General features: G+C 31.7%; 1 protein-coding gene across 2 annotated transcripts; it reads right to left on the bottom strand.

Annotated features, from left to right (window-relative positions):
• Positions 1-670: 670 nt before the first annotated feature.
• Positions 671-20,417, bottom strand: LOC143053934 (b(0,+)-type amino acid transporter 1-like). Of its 2 annotated transcripts, none has more exons than XM_076226738.1 (13): positions 20,337-20,417; positions 12,032-12,273; positions 11,760-11,861; positions 11,039-11,311; positions 10,323-10,448; positions 9,614-9,713; positions 7,959-8,003; positions 7,331-7,454; positions 5,932-6,035; positions 5,315-5,411; positions 2,530-2,682; positions 1,395-1,563; positions 671-789 (listed from the first exon to the last, which is right to left on the bottom strand). In XM_076226738.1, the coding sequence occupies exons 2-13, from the start codon at positions 12,231-12,233 to the stop codon at positions 716-718; spliced, it is 1,569 nt and encodes a 522-aa protein (XP_076082853.1). In that variant the 5' UTR covers positions 12,234-12,273; positions 20,337-20,417; the 3' UTR covers positions 671-715. The 2 variants fall into 2 exon arrangements, with proteins under 2 accessions (XP_076082853.1, XP_076082852.1); XM_076226737.1 differs by lacking the exon at positions 20,337-20,417 and adding an exon at positions 13,214-13,352.
• Positions 20,418-22,086: the final 1,669 nt, after the last annotated feature.

Here is a 22,086-nt window from a genome sequence, read left to right on the forward strand (position 1 = left end):
GAAACAAGTATTTTACAATTGCCTCCACATTTACTCACCTACATTTACATAGCTGTTGATATGCATTTGCTAAAATATTGACCACTTTTTACAACAAAAGCGTACTTTGTTAGTTGTTGACATAATATCTATAAGAAAAAAAGCAACCTGGTTAACCGACCCACTGTCTAAATCGGACCTTTTTTATAGTCCCATAGCTGGCCGGTTTGTACAGGTTTTTCTGTATCTTGCTAGTCTGTTCTTCTCCGTGATATTCTCAAAACTGTTAAAAGCAACCAATCTACTGATACAAGGAAGCAAGTCTGTTGAACTTATTGAATTCAAACGACTATCTAAGACGAAACGAGTTTACAAACAAATTATAAAACACTAAAATAACATATTATGTGATAAATGGAGGAACCGAAGTCAATACGCTTATGGGTCATAGTAATGACATCATGCTGATTCTGGAGAATTTTCTTACTTCACTGTTCACTTATTATATACACTTTAACCAAATAGCTCTAACTATTGGAAAATAATGTCTAAATTGAAGTTTTTAAAGACCTTGACTGGCTATACAGTAGTCATGCGTGGTTGACACTTATCACATCACACAATCTTGCACGGCTAATTAATCGAAGTTAGGTTAAAATAACGCGTGAAAATGGAGAATATTCGTTGACAATTTGAAGGTTTAAAGACATAATCTTTCTTCATCAAATATTTGAAATTAATCTAATAGCTTTTTTTCTTGAGAAGGCGGCACTACCACTAGAAGTTTCTGCATCAGTCGAGTCGCTGAATCTGCAACGAATATGAAAATCAAATAAGCAAAAATCATCGACCAATCGTTACTAACGTGTCGTGTCTTGTGTATCTCAAACGCTCGTCTGATATACTAACTCATAAGCTTGGTACCTCTATTGAGATTTTACCACTGGTAAGATGCCACTGCTGGTGGTGGACGTTTATCCTCGATTGCATCACATTCATTTGATGTGTTTGAGCTTTTTATTTTGCCATTTTATTAGGGACTTTCTTAATGAATTATCCTCAGAGTGCAGTATTTTTTGTGATTTTACTTTTCACCAGTTAAGTATTTAGCACATTTGTGTAAACATGATATATTATGAGATATTTTCTCCTGTAAATCTACTGTTATGGAATGTTATTAGAAGTCCTAAGGGTTTTTTTCCAGAAATAAATATCGTCTAGCAATTTTTGGAACAAGAGTTTTAGAATTTTGGGTTTTTAATGTTCTTCAACTTAGTATTTGATTTTACCTTCCAACTGTTTTAATTATGTGCCAAACAAGTTTTAAAGTCATTGTTTTAGAGTTTTCAGAAAGCTAACAATACAAATGTAAATGTGATATTCTTGAACCCTCTAAGTATAGCCATCAAACTTACCCACGAAAGGCACTTTGATTTTCCTATATACAAAGAGAAAATAAATACAAAGTCCAACTGCCATAAATAAAACAACATATTTATACTCTGGTTTAGGTAAATAAATCAGTGGAACTAATACTAAAAACGTCGACAGCAGTATCACTAGTATTGGAATGAAAACCGGAACCTGAAAAACACACAAGTTATTTAATAAGTAGGACTGTCATATGAATATATACAAATTATCTCTTTCTCTGTTTATTTTACGTTGCATTCTTTTCTTCTATTCTCTTTTGGACATGTTTTAATAGGAGAGTAATTAAGACTAGAAGAATCTCTACAAAAGTTACAAAATCATTCTGTCACTATTGATTCTATTCGATCATTCTAATCCAGTAAGAGATAGATATTGCAATTTCCTTTATTTCTGTTGCTCGTGTGTGTGTATTAAACACGCAAGATGCAAATGTTAGCTCGTTTGTAAGTATATTTTATTCCAATGTGACTGTAGGAGATTTAAGGTTCACACACATGACCATATATAAAAAGGGTCAATTTTATTCAATTCATTGGCACTTAGACCATAATACTTTTAACGCGATATAAACTATAACATAACACATAGTTCGTTATACACGAAGAAGATAATGTGTGCGAAAGAAAATATGTCTATCGCAGCAGAATAAGAAAATCTATACAACTACAGGCTATATAATCGCATATGTACTCCCTTCATTTTACTTTCCTTGATTTTTGTATATGTATCTAGAACATTATGTTCGACAGTACACATGCGAGGATTCGGTCGTTTTCTTTAAATTATTCCAATTAGAAAGTTTAAAGATGTACATTTAAAGATACCACTACGAACTTGATCGATCACTTCTATGAAAAAAAGACCATATGATAATATTCATTCAGAGGGACAAAGGTGTGCATTTGATACAACATCCATACTTTTCCGTATGTACCTTATCAAGCTTAGTATATTGCAAAAGATACGAAAACGTCTGGTATAAAGAACATGTACCTTTATATAGCTAAACTATGATTATAAAGTCATGATGACTAATAAAAAGTGCGGTATCGGTTGTTCAATCTAATTAGATTTCTTATATTTTAAAAATCACATGCAACTTTTCTGGTATTTTACCTTATATGAGTCTAATTTTTTGTGTCTGTTTCTATATCGCAACAATAAAACTGTTGCTGCTGACACGCCATAGAATATCCAAGAAGTAAAACTAAAGATTCCAATTAAAGCACCAAGATCAAATGGAATTATCAACAATGTTGAAAGGGTAAGCTGAAAGATATAACAACGATCATTGAGTTATTATTATTATTACTCGTGCGTCCCCTTAACATTATAAGCCTGTTGTTATCTACACAGTGTATGTTTCAAATCTGATGCTACATGTGGAGCAGGATCGGCTTATCCTTCCGGTGCACTTGAGATCACCACCAGTTTTTGTTAGGGTTCATATTGCTCACTCTATAGTTTTCTATTGTTTTGTCAACTATTGTTTTGTATTTTATTTTTTTATAACAACGATGTTTTCAGTGATATAGATACAATGGATAAGCGTTGATTCTTGAAAAAGAAACCATGAGCCCGGAGGGCGAATGGTTTGTTTTTCATGAATCAACGCTTATCCATTGTATCTATAACTTAAACTATTGTGTTAATGTCTTGTCAAAATTAACGCCTATTCTTAATTAGAAGGTATTGTAAGTGAGTTTAAATAACCATGTTATCGTGTTAAACGATCCATTACAATAAAATAAATATCACAAATAAATGTTTAAAAATATAAATACATTATTACACAACACGTCTGCCCTTTAAGATCTTCATATTATCAGATATCTGAATATTATCTGTTTATACAAAATAAGTTCTATTCGGACTCATTTCTATTAAAATTGAAAGTGGAAAAAGATACATATAGTGCATATAATAAGTGTGTTTCCGAAATTTTTTAACACGAAGCCTAATTCTAGTCACATAACGATTTTCTAGCATAGGAATTTGCGAATGAACATTTGTAAAATTATGTAGTAAAACAGATGAAATCATATTATATTAATTTATAAAACAATAATGGACAAAAAGAATGTATTCATTTTTATTTCAAACATGTGGAATATAAAAAAGAAGATGTGGTATGATTGTCAATGAGACAACTCTTATTATGAGACCAAAACAACTATAGGTCACCGTACGGCCTTAAACAATGAACAAAGCCCATACCGCATAGTCAGCTATAAAAGGCCCCGAAATGACAATGTAAAACAATTCAAACGAGAAAACTAATGGCTTATTTATGTAAAAATTTAACAAAAAAACCCACTGAATTACAGCTAGGCTCCTGACTTGGGACATGCACATACATACAGAATGTGGCGGGGTTAAAAATGGTAGCGGGATCCCAACCCCCTAACCTGGGACAGTGATATAACAGTACAACATAAGAACGAACTATAAAAATCAGTTGAAACAGGCTTAACTCATCAGATGGACAGAAATACAAGTGGACGTGGAATAGCCAACATTTATCCGATTATAAACGACTAAACTCGCTTTTATTACACAAAATATCCACAATAACATACAAAACAAGAACAAAAACTGGAAAACCAGAGATTATTGACAACAAAGAGAATTCAGGGATTCGAACCTAAACAGACAAGACCTAAACTTTACCTCATTAATCTTAACCATGAAACCTCGTGGCTACCAACTTATATTGTACGTTTGCCTATTATTAATATATAAAGGTACAAGCCCTGTGTGTGTGTTGAACCGATGTATATCATTTATTCATTTATATATATAAAATAAACAAATAAATCGTAACCAATTGGTAGCCCAGAGGTTTCATCGATATGTTGAAGTCAGGAACATTTAACAGAATTCATGGACGGGTTCGATTCCCAGTGAAAGCATACAGAAATTACAAAAATTAAAGGTAAGTTTTTAAAATAATTCCATTTGTGAACAGAAATCAGTAAATTAGTCAATTCAACCTTAATGAAATTAGACACACAAAGGAAACAATAGAATATAATCTGGTGAGTCCATTTCAGCGACGGATTTAGGAAGCGTTGATTCTAGAAAAAGAATCCACGGTAAATGAATAGGCTGACGTCACCACAATGGTTTAAGTTTATATTCGATTCTAATATGACGTGCTTCTTTCTCTTTGTGAATAAACCCATGCTTTAAATCCAATAAAATCAGTTTGCACATGCGTATATTAACTACTGCAGAGTAATGAATTTTATCAAACTGGCATGCATTTAATTTTCATTAGCTCAAAACACTTCCAAACTCTCAAATGATGCACATGTTGTTACTAATTCATTTAGTATGACTGTAATGTGTTGCAACTCGAAATTCACATATTTGACCTAGATACGACAACCGTTCATGCAGGCTGTTCAAACTTCTCCCTCTGACAAATCACATGGCCAGTCGTTTGCTTGTTTATAAAAAAATGGAGGTTCATAGCCTCTGTACACTTATACACATCGGACATAGAAATTACCTTAATTGTCCTAATCAGAATCGAAATAATTGATGGAAGCTATACTTTATTGTGGTTTTATTATAGGTAGGCATTATATTCGTGTTATTTTAGCCCTCACTATCGCTCGGGCAAAAATAATCACGAATATAATGCCTACCCATATTAAAACTACAATAAAGTATAGCTTGCATCAATTATTTCTTAATTTATGAATGCCCATCTTTTTGTTTTATCTTTTGCCTCTGTTTTAATTGTACAAATCTTGTTACAACTGTTTGAAATATATAGCCACCTTGACATCATCGTGTATTAATACTTTTATAGGGACTGCATTGGAGTACTATGTTCGCATAGTAATTGATGTGTTTATTACCATTGATGTATTGTATACTTAATGTTATTTACCGTGAATATCATGGAAGGAATTGGAGTATGTCTTTGCACGTGTAAAAATGATATACCAGATGGTAAATGGCCATCACGAGCTGCAACGTATGACAACCTGTAAATATAATTTTTGTAAAATGTAAAAACTTACGTGTGTTTTATGTTTTAAGTTTCATGTTATTTGTATTTTGTTTGTCATTAACTATACTTTTTCAAAAATCAGTATATAATAAATTTGTATGTATTTTTTGTGTATTTGATACTGCTGTCTGCTTTTGTCATGATCGTATATTTTTGTAATCTATATTTAGTATATATTGATTATACATCTACCTATATGTTGTAAAATATTTAGTTAATAAAGAATTGAACATTAAAAGCCAGAATTGGTATCTTCAACGTACACATACATTTTAACAGAAACCGAATATATAAAAATAAATATTAATGAAAAACAATGTTGTTTATATTGTTGTAAAAAACTACGAATGTAATTCATTGCTGAAACTAAAAAGTAAAATAAGTCTTATTTGTATTTTGTCATACGGAAACAATACAATTACCATGAAAATTATACATAGAAAAGGGACTTATTATTTGTATCTCAGATTTTTACAATAGATGCTCAAACGTACCTCCCACTTGAGAATAAGGATCCATTGGCTGAGCCAAAACAGGAACATATAACAAACATAGGCATTATCCACTGCATTACACCTAGTATCCTTTTACCCCATAGCTGAAATAAAAATAGTTTTGTCATGTACGTGAAACCACTGTGAATAGGCCAATATAAGCGAAAGGAAAAAATAATCAAGGCAACAAGGAACAGAACATTTCTTAATTTGCACAATATATGTTTACTTAATGAATGAACTGTTTTAAACACCACTTACAACTGTTAATATACGTTAATTTTTTTTATTCTACTGTATTTGACTACATCAAACTATAAGAACATACTCACCCCTTCTCGACCAATGAAAAGTCAGTTTTTCCCCTCTAATTTTCATAGTACATGGTCTTTCATGCACTATGAAATGCTATACATGAATGACTTCTCATTGTCAGTTAATTATGAAAGGGAACTTTTAATAACTGCACTAACGAAATGAACAATTCGCTGAGGCCTTTTCCATGGGAAAAAAGTCTACTGATTTAAGATGAAAGAGCAAAGATTAAAACAAAACATTATCAATTTTGCAAATTTTCAACCATTTTCTAATGGTATACATTTATAGAATAAACAAACAAAAAATTGGGGTAAGGATATAGGTAAAATAGTATTTGTTTAATTTATATACCTGACATTTAAGGGATTTTTTTTTCAACATGTTCAAGAAAACAATGCTAGACTGCTGATATATGAAACAAAGGATTTTGTTTTAGAAAAACACACTATATGTAAATTTATTTATACAGAGAGTTTTATATTTATAAAAAAAATATCGAATTCAAAAAGGTAATTTATATAATGTTGGGGTGCTTTTTAAAATAAAAAATCTCAAGATAAATAAGTATAAAATTTTACCTGAAGCAAGAGAAAAACAATTTATCCATTTGGTCCTGACAAACTATGTCATAGCTATTTCATTCCATCCATTGAAATGATGATTACCTATGTTTTACATTTAGTTCATTATAAAAAGTAACTCTTATTTAGGTTTGAATATTACAATGGGAAAGAATAATTTTGTAAGGTCACTCGAAAGTGTGAATATGTTCTAAATTGGTCAGACAATACTTGGTCGCCTTGGGCTTAAATCTTCATAAGACATGACCGAGTATAGTCTAACCTATAATTGTAGTCGACGACAACCACTATCATGATTATCGGACTCTTTCAATTGACTTCACACATGTTTAAATCTGCGATCGTGATAAAATAAATTTAAATGAGTAATATGGCTACAAAACTTTTTAGCTCCTTAATTCTATATATTCCCATTGCCTTTCTAGTTTAACAATATAAAGCTGAACATTTGTTCTGAATAAAAAAAAAGTATCGCGACTTAAATAATTGAATACACAAACCACTGCAACAGCGTCTGATGATAAAATCTCTTGTTTTGGCAGTACTGCAAAATACCCAACATTTATTGATAGATATACAATCATGACTAACGGCAAAGCTATACAAATAGCCCTTGGTATGTTTCTGAAATGATCAAAGAACATATAAAAGTCAGAACTAATTTCCGGTATCAATAAAAAAAAAGATAAAGACAAAATTTGAGGTTTAACAAATATTGGTGAAGCTGAATTGAAATCCGTTTGGAAAGCTGTTAGAAAATATAAACTAACTTAACTACATTGTACATGAACCTCTTCCCGATAAAAAAAAGATTTGAATTTAAAACAAACAGTGACAACAACAGGTGAGTACTTGAGTTGAACGCTATGGAACGAAGGAAAATATGAATGATCCATCTTGTTAATGGAACTGCCATGAAAAATGTCGAGATATTTTCATTTAAAATTTCGTCTAACACCCAGATAAAAAAAAATGACTTTCAAATATTTCCGTTGACTGATTCTCAATAAGATGAATCAAAAAGAAGTAAAGATCGAAGATATTGAATTTTCTGAAGAAAAATCCTTTTCAAGTTGTGCCATCTTTAATAAAGTGTTAAAATTTCTCATATTAATAATATTATCTCACTTTTTGGGATTCTTTAATTCTTCAGTGACAAAGTTTAAATTGTTCCTGTAAAAAGTAAATGAAAAGGCAAACTTTATAGGTACAATACTCATCTAACATCTTTAGATACGTGTATATTATACAATTGTGAAATATTTTTTGTACATTATCTGCATGTGAATGAATTGATTACCTAATAAAAAACCGAATGACAGTTATGTTTTTACAATTACACAATGATGCCAGTAAATTTTATTGGATATCCTAAATGTTAGTATGTTTGTCCATGACATAAGGTCAAATTGCTGAAATAGCTCCTAAATGTTTGAAAGCTATCTTTTTGTATTAACCACAAAAGCAGGGCGTAAATTAGATGCTCTCAAAATAGCCTAAAATACCGACACTTTTATGGTTAAATGCTTCAAATTACGTTATATTAATAAGTGATACTAAAAAAATAAAAACATACTCGTTATTCAACCAATCAAGATCATAGAAGCATACATGAATCAAGAAGAATATTGCCTTTTTTATGTTTGCGTTAGCTATCAAAATAACAAGTTAAAAAGCATTAAGGTGTTATGGGAGTCTAAAATAAAAATGATAGAATTTGTTCATACTTTGCCAAAACGTAGTATCTATTGATATATGTTGAACAATATAATAAAAATGATAGGTCACCGCGCATTTTCTCAAGGTACAGGACGTGACAAAATGACACATTTTGTATGGATTATACAGGAAAAAACACCATTTTGTGATTAGAAACTAAACAAAATGATAGATTTGTTAAATACTTTAGGAAAAGATAGCTTTCAGACACTGCTTTGAGAATTTCAAAAGAAAAGATAGGGTCACCGTACGTTTTTTCCGGCTAAAATACACAATAGGAAAATTTCATGTAGAATCCATCAGAAAATGCAGTGTTTTAGAGTTACCTCCCTTTGAAATGCCAATTAAAAAAAATATTAAAAACAACCAAAACTAATCAACATTTGCAAAAATATTAATATTTGTAAGTTATATTCTTATAAATTGGTTCTTTTAAATGCAAATTCACATTAAATATCTGCATTCCGGCATCACATTTTGCTAACTTGATAGAAAATCTTGACCTTTGGTTCTCTGTTTTTTACAATCCAAGATGGAGGAAGACACCCATACCACCTTAAGTTGTTTATTCCTTATATGATAATTTCTGGGTTAAACTTGATCAGGAACCCACAGAGCCAAAGCCTATGACAGGCAGTGTGACACAAACTTAAACGTACCAACTTTGAATCAATTTACCGCACTGTTGCTTTATAGTTAATCAGTACCCTGTTAATTTTTCAAAATGATCAATTTTAGTATCCACTACGAAAATATACCTGAAATCTACATATTTTCTGTTCGATACAACAAATGTCACCCCCTATACGTTACTTGTTTTGCTTTGAGGGTCACCAATGGGTCTTTTAAAAACGAAATGCGCATCATGCATACACAATTATAAGCCTGCTATCTTTGATGATTTTTTTCATTTCATAAGCAAAAGAGAAGTGCGGAAAAGTTAAACCTGCCGATTGAATTGACGAAATATGACATATTTCATTTCTCTGCTTAATTTATAAGAATTAAAATTATTTGAAATTATAAGTTCGATATGAACTAATATCATAATTGATCAAGCTTACCATCCGTCATAGGCCCAGAGTCCGTTGTAAAACGAAAGCACCAACATAGCTGTGTCTGTACTTGTCCCTTCAAAACCACTAGTAAGGGTTTCTGTATCTCCTGTATTTAGATATTAAAGGAAATCATTTTTGTTAACAAATGTTTCATTATGGCGTGAAATTTCTCTGGTTTGTTTGTTATACCACTATCATCATGTTGCAAAGAAAAAACTAATTTTGATTTTCAAAATTTAGAATATTCATAAGAGTTTTAATTCTATATTCTATATCAGAACTTGAACATTTGACTTGTATGTTTTAACTTCAATCCCACTCCAACTAAACTTTAGCAATAGATTTTTCATTCACAAAAGTGAAAATAACACCCACCTTCCGGTACACTGTGTTGATAATACTACTCATGATGCTAAAAATACTGAAATTGTTGGTCATGTCTTGCATTTGTCAATTTTGGTTTATCTGTGGTTGTATTTATTATAGATATGTGATATTTGAAAAAGTGTTTTCTTGTTATGCAATCATCTTAGCACTATTCCAGATAAGCTCTTTGGCTGAAACGCAAATTCTAAAGTAACCATATGTGCTGTCAGAAGTGATTTGTCAGTAACAGCGACAGTTTTTTTCTTATTATTAAAATAGTGTGAGGCGTACATATTTGTTAATTAATAAGAATCGATTCTATCCAAACTCCACCTCACCACTCCCTCACCTTGAGACAGACTGTAACAACCACCAGCAACAATGATAACAGCAGCAACTAATTTCACGGCCATCATAAACATTTGAATCTTTTCAGCAAACTTGATACTCATGCAGTTTATAAAGCATAGTATAACTAGAAAAGAAAATGTACCTTGTGTTATAATGAAACACTTTGAAATGAATTGACATATTAGCATATTATCATAAAACCTGATAAAGAGAGAATGAAAGAAGTTCAAAAACCTTCTGTAAGACAAAATTAGGTGTGGAACTATTAAAGGAAAAGGCAAATCATTTGTTAGACTTCTCTTTTAAATGAAGATAGTTATATTTAATTATATTTAATTTATTTTACCTTAGATAACAACAGTTCAAAATACAGAATAGATTCAAAACTAGATTAAAGACAAAAAAATAATTCGGTTACTTGGTTTATAAAGAAATGTTCTATATCGTTTAATTGAAAGAAAAGTACGGTGACCCCATTCCTTCAATTGTTTTTGTCTGAAAATGGAAATGGGGAATGTGTCAAAGAGACAACAACCCGACCATAGAACAGAAAGCGGCAAACAAATATCTAGAATTATATTTTTATAGAATTACTATATTGTTTTGATTGTTGATTTAACAAAGACTAATTCATATTGTACTTGCAGACTTACTCCAATGATGATCAGTAATGCTACGTCGGCTTATTTTCAACATTTGTATAAATAAACTTACCCATTGCAATGGCAGTGACGAGTTTAGTCAAATAAAGTGGTGGCACACAATCTGGGTAAAAAGGTTGAGTTACATATGTACCAAGAGTAAAACACATTCCAGCAAACATAGTTGTTCGGATGATAAAAATGCATATCCAGTCAAACAAAAATGCAGGAATTCGTCCAAACAAATTACGTCGCTTTTTATCTTGACAAAATGCTTCCATAAAGTAAGCGTGTTCTGCGCCTGATAGAGGAATTGTAGATCCCAATTCGGCATAAGTCAGTGCTCCTAAAATAAACAAAAAATAAGTCTATAAGATACATCTTGCAATCTACAGCTTGTATTAACATGCGTTTAATTCATCGAAGTGAGTTGTACAGTTTTATTGTGTCTGAAACAATGATGTCTCCTACACCGTCTTGTATCAAATCTGTACTCCCTCTTTCAAAGTGTGTAGCCATTTTTACATAAAACAATTTAACGATAAACGTCCCTCATATTTCATAAACAATTAACTATAAACACCCGATTAATAATGATAAATGTGGAAAATAACTTAATTTTAGTCGCATTAAAAATGGGTTATTTTTATCTCGTGAAAAACGCACACTTGAAGACGAAAAAATGCCCCTAAAACGCTGACTGAACAAGTATCAATTTATTATTAAAAAAACGAATGAGAAAAGTGTAAGTAATAGATTAGGCTGTAACCATATAAAAACAACACAAATCTTACCAAACATCGACAGTATTCCACAAGCAAGCCAAATAACCATACTCATTCCCACCGAACCTGCACCATATAGAACTCCTCTAGGAGATACAAATATACCAGAACCTGTAATTACAAGCTATGTATACGTCAATAAATAAGATATATTTTTTTACGTACTTTTTCATCCATGTAACTAATAAGAATACATATTCCTCTAAAAAAAGTGTATGCATGATCATATTTATTTACTGTTACCCAAAATGGATTTCAAAAAGATAAATGTAAAATCGTACCTATCATAGTGCCTGCTATAATAGCTGTCCCGCTGATCAGGCCCAAACTTCTCTCCATTTTGACACCAGTATCACTTTTTTCACTATCAAGGCCTCCATTTTGGTCATCATCAACAGCAAACTGATCATACTTGTACTTTTCTGTTCCGTTTCCGTTGCTGATCTCATTGTTTGTTTTACCATTTTTAGCTTCATACCGCATTATTTGTCAGTAATTGCAGTTGACTTTGGGAAAGAATATTCTGAAGTTAAGTAAAATCATTGAAAATAAAGACCTAAAGTTTCTTTCATGTGATTATTAAAACAGGTAAAAGAAAATAATAATAATTATAGATATATCATTTCTTCCGTCGTACCAAGAAGGGACGGTGCATTCGATTGAGGAATACATTTTTTTTTCCGACAAACCAACTAAAATGAACACCAACCAATCTTTATTCCAACATTATTCCAATAACAGAACATACATAGAAATATTTAATTCAACATCGGAAATACCTTCTGTTTACCAGAGGAGCGAAAGATACGAGAGGGACATTCAAACTCCTAGATCGAAAATAAACTGACAACGCCATGGCTAAATAAGAAAAAGACAAACTATAGTCTACAAGACAAAACATAGAAAGATAAAGAATAGGCAACAAGAACCCCACGAAAACTTGGGTGATCTCATGTGCTCCGGAAGGGTAAGCATATCCTGCTCTACATGTGTCACCCGTCGTGTTACTCATGTTATTACAAACCCGGTAAGCAGTCTAGTTTGGTAGGTCACATTCATGGAAAGGGAACGGGTTGTAGTTACGACATTAGGAACATATCCGTTATACATTCTAAAAACGGTGATGACGTCCGTAAAATTTACGAAGGGATGATTTCAACTTCATCATTTGGAACTCTAGGTGTAATAGGTTCCTTGGGAACCGCAAGCCTCAACCCTCTATCGAGGAAATATAAGCCAGGGAATATCGTATCATATGGGAGATATATATATATACTCCGTATACAGGTGCTGCTGAAATGTTGCTACATAGAAATGGAAAGTTCACAACTGGGAAGCTAAATCGTCCATTCCCTATTCTATTTACTTGATTTTAAAACTTAGAATTTATTGATAGAACTATAAAACAAAAAATATACTAGTTCACTAAAAGATGATTTTACATGATTAACATTCATACTCACAATTAAAAAACTTAAACAATTCCTACTATTTCATTGTATTTGTTGTGGCATCTAATACCTAAAACTCAATTTATTTAACTTTTCGATGTTATAAGATAGTCCATACATTATGAACGCCTATACACAAACAGAAAGTTGTCTAATAAAGATATAAGACTTGTTTACGTACTACAAAGAATAAGATTATCTCCAAGACGTGAGCCCATGTGCTTTAAGGTCAAGTTATTTATAAGGATAATAACCTTAACTTCAAATTAAGTCAACTGACGATTTCGGTCATGTTGACTGATCTTCCCTCGTGTTTATGATAATAGCAACATCAAAGTAAGCATACTAGTACATCGAATCTTCATTAAATTCTTTTTAGAAAAAAAAAGTTTTAAGCAGCGATTTGTCCCTTCAATGTATTTTCAGCTTTGGTAGCCATTTTCCTGTTCGCCTCTGATACATAAGATCCGAAAGAAGATCGTTCGTAGAAAATACATCAAACAACATTAGTGACAATTTTTAAACATTTGGCTTTGTTGTTTCATGGGTGAAACTTTTTTAAAATAAGATTACGGACTGTCGACGACAACGACGGAGGCAAATATAATATAAATTCTCATTTCTGCTCAAATTGTAGCTTTTAACCAGTAAACTGTCAGACACACATAAAAGCAAAAAGATACTAAAACGCTTGCGAGCATGAAACCAAAATATATCATCAGAACTTTTATATCGCACTGTGGCTAACTTTTCATATTATGACTTCCATGCATTATTTTTCTTCTGAAATAAGAAGCTTCATTATCAACAAACTAGAATATTACAAAAATTTCACACAAGGCTTGTTAACAAAATTATTTTGTGAAATATAAAAATAACATCATAGAGAAAGCAACACATCCCCCCACCCCACCCCACCCCGTACTGCTCAAGTCCAAAAAAGAGCATAAAAATATAGAATCTAAACATACATTTAAAAGTCATGTAATTGTTAAAGAACATTTATAGCTTAAATTAGTAAGCATCACGTAGAATATATTCATTATTCATTTGATGTCTACTATTTAAACTTTGACACAAACGGAAAAAGTATATAGATGATCAAATTTGCAAACATAAAAATTAAAGATCAACTAGTATATCAAGAAATAGTACTTTGTCATTTTCGATCGAAGTAGGACTAACACTCTTTTGTAGTTAATGTTGTGTCTTACCGATTCTGAGTCCCGCAGGGTATCAATTTACCTGTATATCTGAATATCTTAAACCAGCCTCTAGAGGAAAAAGTATCATCAAGAAAAGACAATGGAAAGCAAAAATACTATCGAATTAAGATTTGTACATGTTATGCTTAGATTGTAAATTATGAAACATGAAAATTACCAGACGCTGCTTTTGAAATCACTGAACTAGTCTCGTTAGTGGCGTAGCCAGACCATTTTTAAGTGTACGCCCGAAGCTCGACAAGAGGTCTGAGGGCCCCATCGTGTCCAGGTTATATCACATGTTGGTAGTGGATTCGAGGGACGAAGCCCCCTGAAGCAAAAGAGTTTTCAAGAATGAGATATCATTTCTGTCATTAAAAACTCATCAATACCAACATACTTTAGAGTCTATTTTGTTTTTCTTTTATGTTTATTTTTTTCATTGTGTTGGTTTGGTTTTAGAGAAAATGTCCAAACCAGTTACTTTAGAATATGTTTAAAAGGAGTCTTTGGGTAAAGCAATCACACAATCAAGACCCCTTTTATGTACAAATCTCGTTAATGGACATGAGATAATTAGTTTTGATAGATTTTCAGGTGTATTATAAAATTCGTAAAGGGTTCTGTGGAACCCTGGTTCTCGCCTGGAATTGCTTCCCGCAAAAAAAAACATTTATCAGTCCATTCCAGGATTTAAAATGAATTGAACATTTTCTTTAGATACTTTTTCTTTATCTTCTTCTGTCAAAGTTTCATGACAATCTATGAAGGTTTATAAATTTATCATGTAAAGAAATAATACCAGACCGTCTGTTAATTGCAAAAAGATAATACATATAGGAAGATGTGGTGTGAGTGCCAATGAGACAACTCTCCATCCAAATAGCAATTTATAAAAGTAAACCATTATAGGTCAATGTACCGCCTTCAACACAGAGCCTTGGCTCACACCGAAAAAAAAGAGCTATAAATGGCCCCAAAATTACTAGTGTAAAACCATTCAAACGGGAAAACCAACGGTCTAATAAGTCCATAAACTGAAAAATAAAACAAAATTCTTCAAGTTATTTAAAGTTTTGCTTCAGACATTAATCATAAAAAAGCTTTTGCTAAGTTTCATAAAATTCGATCAAGGCTTGACAAAGTAATTGATGTGTAACAAACTAAAACCCTAGACTGTGTCTACTTATTACAGTCGATTGCATTTAGTGTGAATGTAAAGGTAATATCTTTGGTTAGCTTGATTGCTAGCTGAACCGTTAAGTCATTATTAGGTTAGTTAAATAACCCTCCTTTAAGAGTAGACTAGTCCAACAGATAACCAATTTATCTGTCTGTAGGACTAGGCTACTCTTAAAGGAGGGTGGTTTACCTAACCTAATAATGACTTCACTGTTCAGCTAGCAAGCAAGCTAACCAAAGATATTACCTTCACGTACTACACACTCAATGTAATCGGCTGTAATTGCAAAGAGAAATTCCTTTTATCAGTAAATACAGGAAAATTAAATATATGTCCAACTTTCGTAAAATTTCATGAATGTTTGACAACATTATTGATATCTAAAAAAATCTTTAAAACAACAGGATGAACCCAGTCGGAAACCAGGTTGAGCTAGAACAAAAGAATCGAAGCTCTTTGTTAGAGAAGACGATAAATGCTTACTGTAATGTTTACTGTAGTGACAAAAATTTTAAAAGTTAATAGAAACAAACAAAATTACAATTTTCTTCTCAATTACGAAGTGTTTTATTTTGAAAACACCATTTGCATAAGTTTTCAATTTATTTAGTACATAGTTAAGCAGAAAAATTAGATATGAAGTCGACGACATGGGTATCTTTCTAGTTGGATGTAGAAAATGCATAACCTCCGATTTTTTTTTTTAATTTACCACGGACGGAAAACATATCAATCTATTAGTTCAGTAATTTTCGTGTCTGCCCTTCCATTATGTGACTCAAGAAAAAATTCCAAAAAATGGGTAACAATTGTATCGAAAAGAGAAAATCGAGTGCACCTTTTTATGTTAAGGCGTGTTTGAGTTGAATATTTTGTCTTGATATCGTACAAAGCAAGAATATTTCATACATCGTCTCGCTTCAGATTCTATCATTTTTATATACCAAAGCTACAGGTTGACTTTATAACATAAAAAAAACACAGTACTAACAGATGAAATATATGGGTCAAGTGAAATTCCTATCTAATGAATCACAAAAACAGAGTAGGTGTGTTCGAAAAGCTATGTTTTTACTGAAAGTACTTGACGACAGTCTTTCAAGTTGGATGATGAAAATGCATATCTTCGAAAAATTATAATTTTTTGTGTGTGAAAACTAGGGTTTATAGTCTTCAACCACTAAAAAAATCTAGTCTGCCCTTCCAGGAAATATTTAATTAGAATTTTTTTAAATGTTTATGAATTTTCGAAAATTCAACCTGACAACCGATCAGACAATAGTTTTAAATTAAATCAATGCAGACAAGACCATTAACTGATGCTCATTAGCTAGTTGATACATTTATCTTTTAAAATACAACTGACATATAAGGATCGTAATGGTGCAATGTGGATAAATTTATCGGTTGCCGAGAGCAAAATTGGCAGCGCGTCATCCCTACAATGGCTTCCATTTCTACGATTGTGAAAATGAACTGGCGTTATGTCTCGCTTTCGCGACTGAAATGTCGCACGCTCAACAGAAATGCAAATCTCAACAGATAATGAATAGCTTTAAACAAAGGCAAAGTAAATACAATTCACAGTAGATTCAGACCGGCTTTGACAGAAAATGAACAAATGTATAATACGATACCTTTTGATTGAAAAGCAAATTTCATTACTTTTATTCGCAATTATACAAGCCATTGAAGAATGATTTACAATGATTATATGATTTTAACCAGTTCCTTTTAATTTATTGAGATTACAATATTTTTTTACCAAAATGCAAGTGTACGCCCGGCCATTTTGACGTAAACGTAGCTACACGCCTGCTTGTGATTTCTAATATTTATGCTTACACGCTTCGATTTTAAACCAGCGCGTGCAGTTATTTTTACAGACGCACCAAACAAGATGCAGTATGTCCTTATGTTTACATATTTTTATACCTATGCCCCTCTATCTGACCATTTTATTAAAAGGAAATTATACAACAAACAACAGAGAATTTTAAAGTATAAAAATTAATATGAGAGTAAGGAAGTGATATGATTGTAAATGACACAACTATAACCATATAGTTCAAATGACGTTGTAAGCAACTATAGGAAGTATATTGAGCAAAACCCATACCGTATAATCAGCTTCGAAAGTTAACTTTGTACATGGTACCAAATATCAAGAAGCTATGAAGTTACGAGCAACCTCTAAAATCGTGCCAAACAGTAACAATTACCAATTTAAAGCTTTGTTATTGGTATTCATGAGCTCAAATTAATTTGCTGTAGCCGATATAGATGCAACGAAAATTTCTTAAACTTCCAATTCAATGTAAAATGATATGCTAAAGATATACTGGAATTGATCTTTGATGGGTAAAATACGGTATTGATAACCAACAAAATGCTTATATTTCAAAAGGATCTAATTATTAAGAAAAATACGACGAACATCTATTAAAGAAGCATCACTATGAAGAACATGCATGAACTTCAGAAGGCTATTGGAATGGAAATGCAGCTACAGAGCAACATTTTTTTTTCTCGCCCCAATGAAATGGATCTGATTTAAAGCTTTTTAAAAATCAATATGTTTTATTTGGCAACGGAATTTATGTTCTGTAAAATAAATCTTAATCAGTTATCAAAGAAATTCGAATTCAAAAGTACTTGTATTTGTTTTAACAGACATCTTTTGTTTGGCTACTTAATGGACTATTATATATGGCGATTATAGTAAATACTGATTCCTTTTGTGAAGCAACTACTGCACATTATACAACAGTACAGAAGCACTGATGAACATATACATATTAAAGTCCGTCCGTCCGTCTGTGCCTCCGTTCGTCCGTCCGCTTCATGTTAAAGTTTTTGGTCAAGGTAGTTTTTGAAGAAGTTGAAGTCCAATCAACTTGAAACTTAGTACACTTCTTCACCATGATATGATCTTTCTAATTTTAATGCCAAATTATAGTTTTGACCCCAATTTCATGGTCCACTGAACATAGAAAATGATAGTGCGAAGTTCAGGTTAAAGTTTTTGGTCAAGGTAGTTTTTGATGAAGTTAAAGTTACATCAACTTGAAACTTAGTACACATGTTCCCTATGATATGATATTTCTAATTTTAATTCCAAATTAAAGTTTTGACCCCAATTTCACAGTCCACTGAACATAGAAAATGATAGTGCGAGTGGGGTATTCGTGTACTATGGACACATTCTTGTTTAATATAAATTCACGTAATTTTAGAAACATTTAAATTCGCTGTTTAAAATTAAATACACGAATAAATATTTATATCAACCTCATTAAAATCCCAAACTACGTAACACAACCGAATGTTTCTCAACTGTGAAATTTATTCTATGCACTATGCAGGCATCAGAATATCATTTTTACTGCAATGCTCCATTGTAGATTCAACTATAATGGTGACCGCCATGGTCCGAAAATTGGAGCCGCCAGTAGGATAAAATAAAAGCGAATTCAATTATTGCTACTTACCTTAAACTATGCAAATTGATGCTTATTCCCAAAATACCAGACACATTATCACTTGAATTATACTTTTATAATTAATACATTAATTATTTATTATTAAACCGATGAAAAAAAGTTCAAAGTGAATTTTCTCTGAAATAATTGAAAATGTTATGCATTGTTAAAAAGTATGTAAACTTGCCTTTACAAGTTGTAACTTTAGTGTTTTTAAAATCAATTTTAATTCCTGATTTACGAAATAAGCAAAATTTTTATAGTTACATCAATATTAAAAATGCAAGACGTATTTTAAAAACAGACGGCAATGTTGTGAATGCGTGGTTGATGTCGAATCATCCGTTACGACGAACAGAAACTGCGAATCTAGAAGATATTCTAAGAATATGCCACATAACCGTTCATCTTGTGTTACAACACTAAATATTCTTATATCACCTAATTATCGGAGTGGTATTGGGCGCGAGACACAGTTTAGGCGGTGTAGCCCAGGTGTCATAAAAGCAAGTTTTAAAATCTAGCAAAGGGAAGTACAACAATTTGCTCGACCGCAACGGAATCGGGATGTCATACAAGTTCCGTTCCGTACACAACGTGACATGTCAACATCAATTTGTGTAAATGTACATTAAATTTTATATTTCACGAAGAGAATGAAACTAATAATGAAGCATATTTATTCAATAAAATTCATTATTTCGTCATGGATATTTTTAAGATATTGCAAATATGTTTAAGATGGAATGATACTAAGATGTGTTTTGTTATTTATGACGTTGGGTTGCTGTCTAACTAAAATTTTTCTTTTATTGTACATCATGTTGATCATTTTTAATTGTTTTGTTTACGACAATGATAATCGGTTTCATTATGTCATTTCAGCTGAGATTCTCGTGCAGGAAATGAGTGCTAATAACATTTGAAACTTGTTACAAATCATCTACTTGCCCACAATTTACACCCCCAACCCCCAACCCCCACACCCCACCCCATATTCATATATTCATACGTAACAACACAATACTTTTGAAACAAAAGCTTATTCCTTGTGGAAAGAATAATTCATGGTCCAACAAACATGTTACTACAGTTATCTTTACAAGCTTTTTCAATAGTTTTGTTTTTATATGAATTCTCTTTTATTTTATTGTTTTATATTATTTTGATTAAAACTGTCAACCAATCTTCTGTACAATATTCAAACTTGAATAATAAAAATACATTATTTTGTTGAAATGTTATAATATAAACAAGTTACTTACACGAAAGCTATGGTAAAAGTCAATACCTATATACTAAATGACTTAGATTTTATAGGATATGTCAACAGGATTGATATAGATATTTATTCATCCATTGCGTCCTTCAAAACGATTTGGGTTTGTTTTTTTAAGTTATTATTTCAAAACCATTAATTTTTCAAGCAGGTCAATAAATATGATATATATTAAATGTATATAAACCATTTTATATAGACCATGAAATTTGAAAATTTTCTCTGAATAGTATTATGAAATGGTAAAGTACATATTAAAACAACAAGAGAAAACATAAGATATTAAGAGAAGAGTTCATGGACATTGCAATTTAACAAGCGCAAGTATATACAAGTTAAAAATATAGAAAAAAAATAGACCAAACAATTATCACTTACGCTTCTCATAGACACATTTGAAGAAAAAAGAATGCTGAACGCGAAATAAACCAATCTTTCTGAGTATAATTTTCGATGAAAAGTTCAATAGTAACTGTACAACTTATTACAAAAAATGATAAAACAAAAGTTAACTTGTAGATCTTACTGACTCAAATGAGAAATGACTCATTATGCTTTAGTTTAGTAGTTAAGTGTCAGTAATGGTCTAAAACCGATTAATAAGTCCAAAAGAAAGGCAAGAACAAGTTAAAGAAATGTATGGATATGTTTAGGTACAAGAAGTATAATTGGAAATCAGGAAATCTAATAGGAAGTACATTAAGGTAGCTCTGATTATAAAGAAAACGCAAGGAAATCATAGTCATATGTCAAGAGCAAAGACCAAGATGGATAGGAGTTGCTCTATTAAAACTTAAAATGGGATTTCTCCAAAATGACAATCAAGAGCAAAACTTTCACTCTAAATAATCAATTTTAGTCAGTATTTACTTAAGACAACCTAAACAATTTCCTAAATTAAGGAACAAGTTCATATTCTACCATGAACGATATTAGAATTAGCACTAATGGAGTTCACAAATTGTTAAATAAAAATCTTAAATCACATAAAGCCACTAGGTCAGATTCAATACCATCTTTTATACTGAAAGCAACAGCAAGCAAACTTGCTCCCATTCTTACAGAGCTGTATATCGAACATCACTGAACACTGGCGACGTCCAACAAGATTGGAGATAAGCAAATATGTTGTTCAACTTTTTCAAAATAGATGGAAAGTACCTAGCATTTTAGTGCAGACCATTATCTCTCACATCCAGCACATGCAATTCCTCAGAAAATATCGTACACATTAACATAATGGACCACACTCGAATTTCTAATGCAAAACATGGTTTCCACAAAAGACGATCTTGTGAAACCACTACTAAACGTAACCTTCTACGACATTGCACCAAAATTAAAAATAAACTACCAAGTAGATACCATTTTACTAGAGTTTTGAAAAAGCATTTGACAAGGTGCCAAACCATCTCACTACATAAATTGGAATATTACGGCGTCAATCATTAAACCAACAGATAGATCGCTCATTCCTACATAATGGAGAACAGAGCGTAATTCTAGAGGGAACTGTCTTCAACAAATTTAACAACACCTGTAAAGACGGCTGCATATATGTATCCATAGTAAAACCCACAATGTAATATGCAAGAATAGTATGGGATCCACCAAACAAAATTTAACATCAAGACAATAGATCAAGTAAAGAATAGGACAGCAAGATGTGTGCCTTTGTTGCCCGACACTGTGTAAAGTTTTCGCGCGGAACCACGTAAATTCAAAATTTGAATCCG

Source organism: Mytilus galloprovincialis, chromosome 12 (assembly GCF_965363235.1).
Source record: "Mytilus galloprovincialis chromosome 12, xbMytGall1.hap1.1, whole genome shotgun sequence".
NCBI classification, from domain to species: domain Eukaryota; kingdom Metazoa; phylum Mollusca; class Bivalvia; order Mytilida; family Mytilidae; genus Mytilus; species Mytilus galloprovincialis.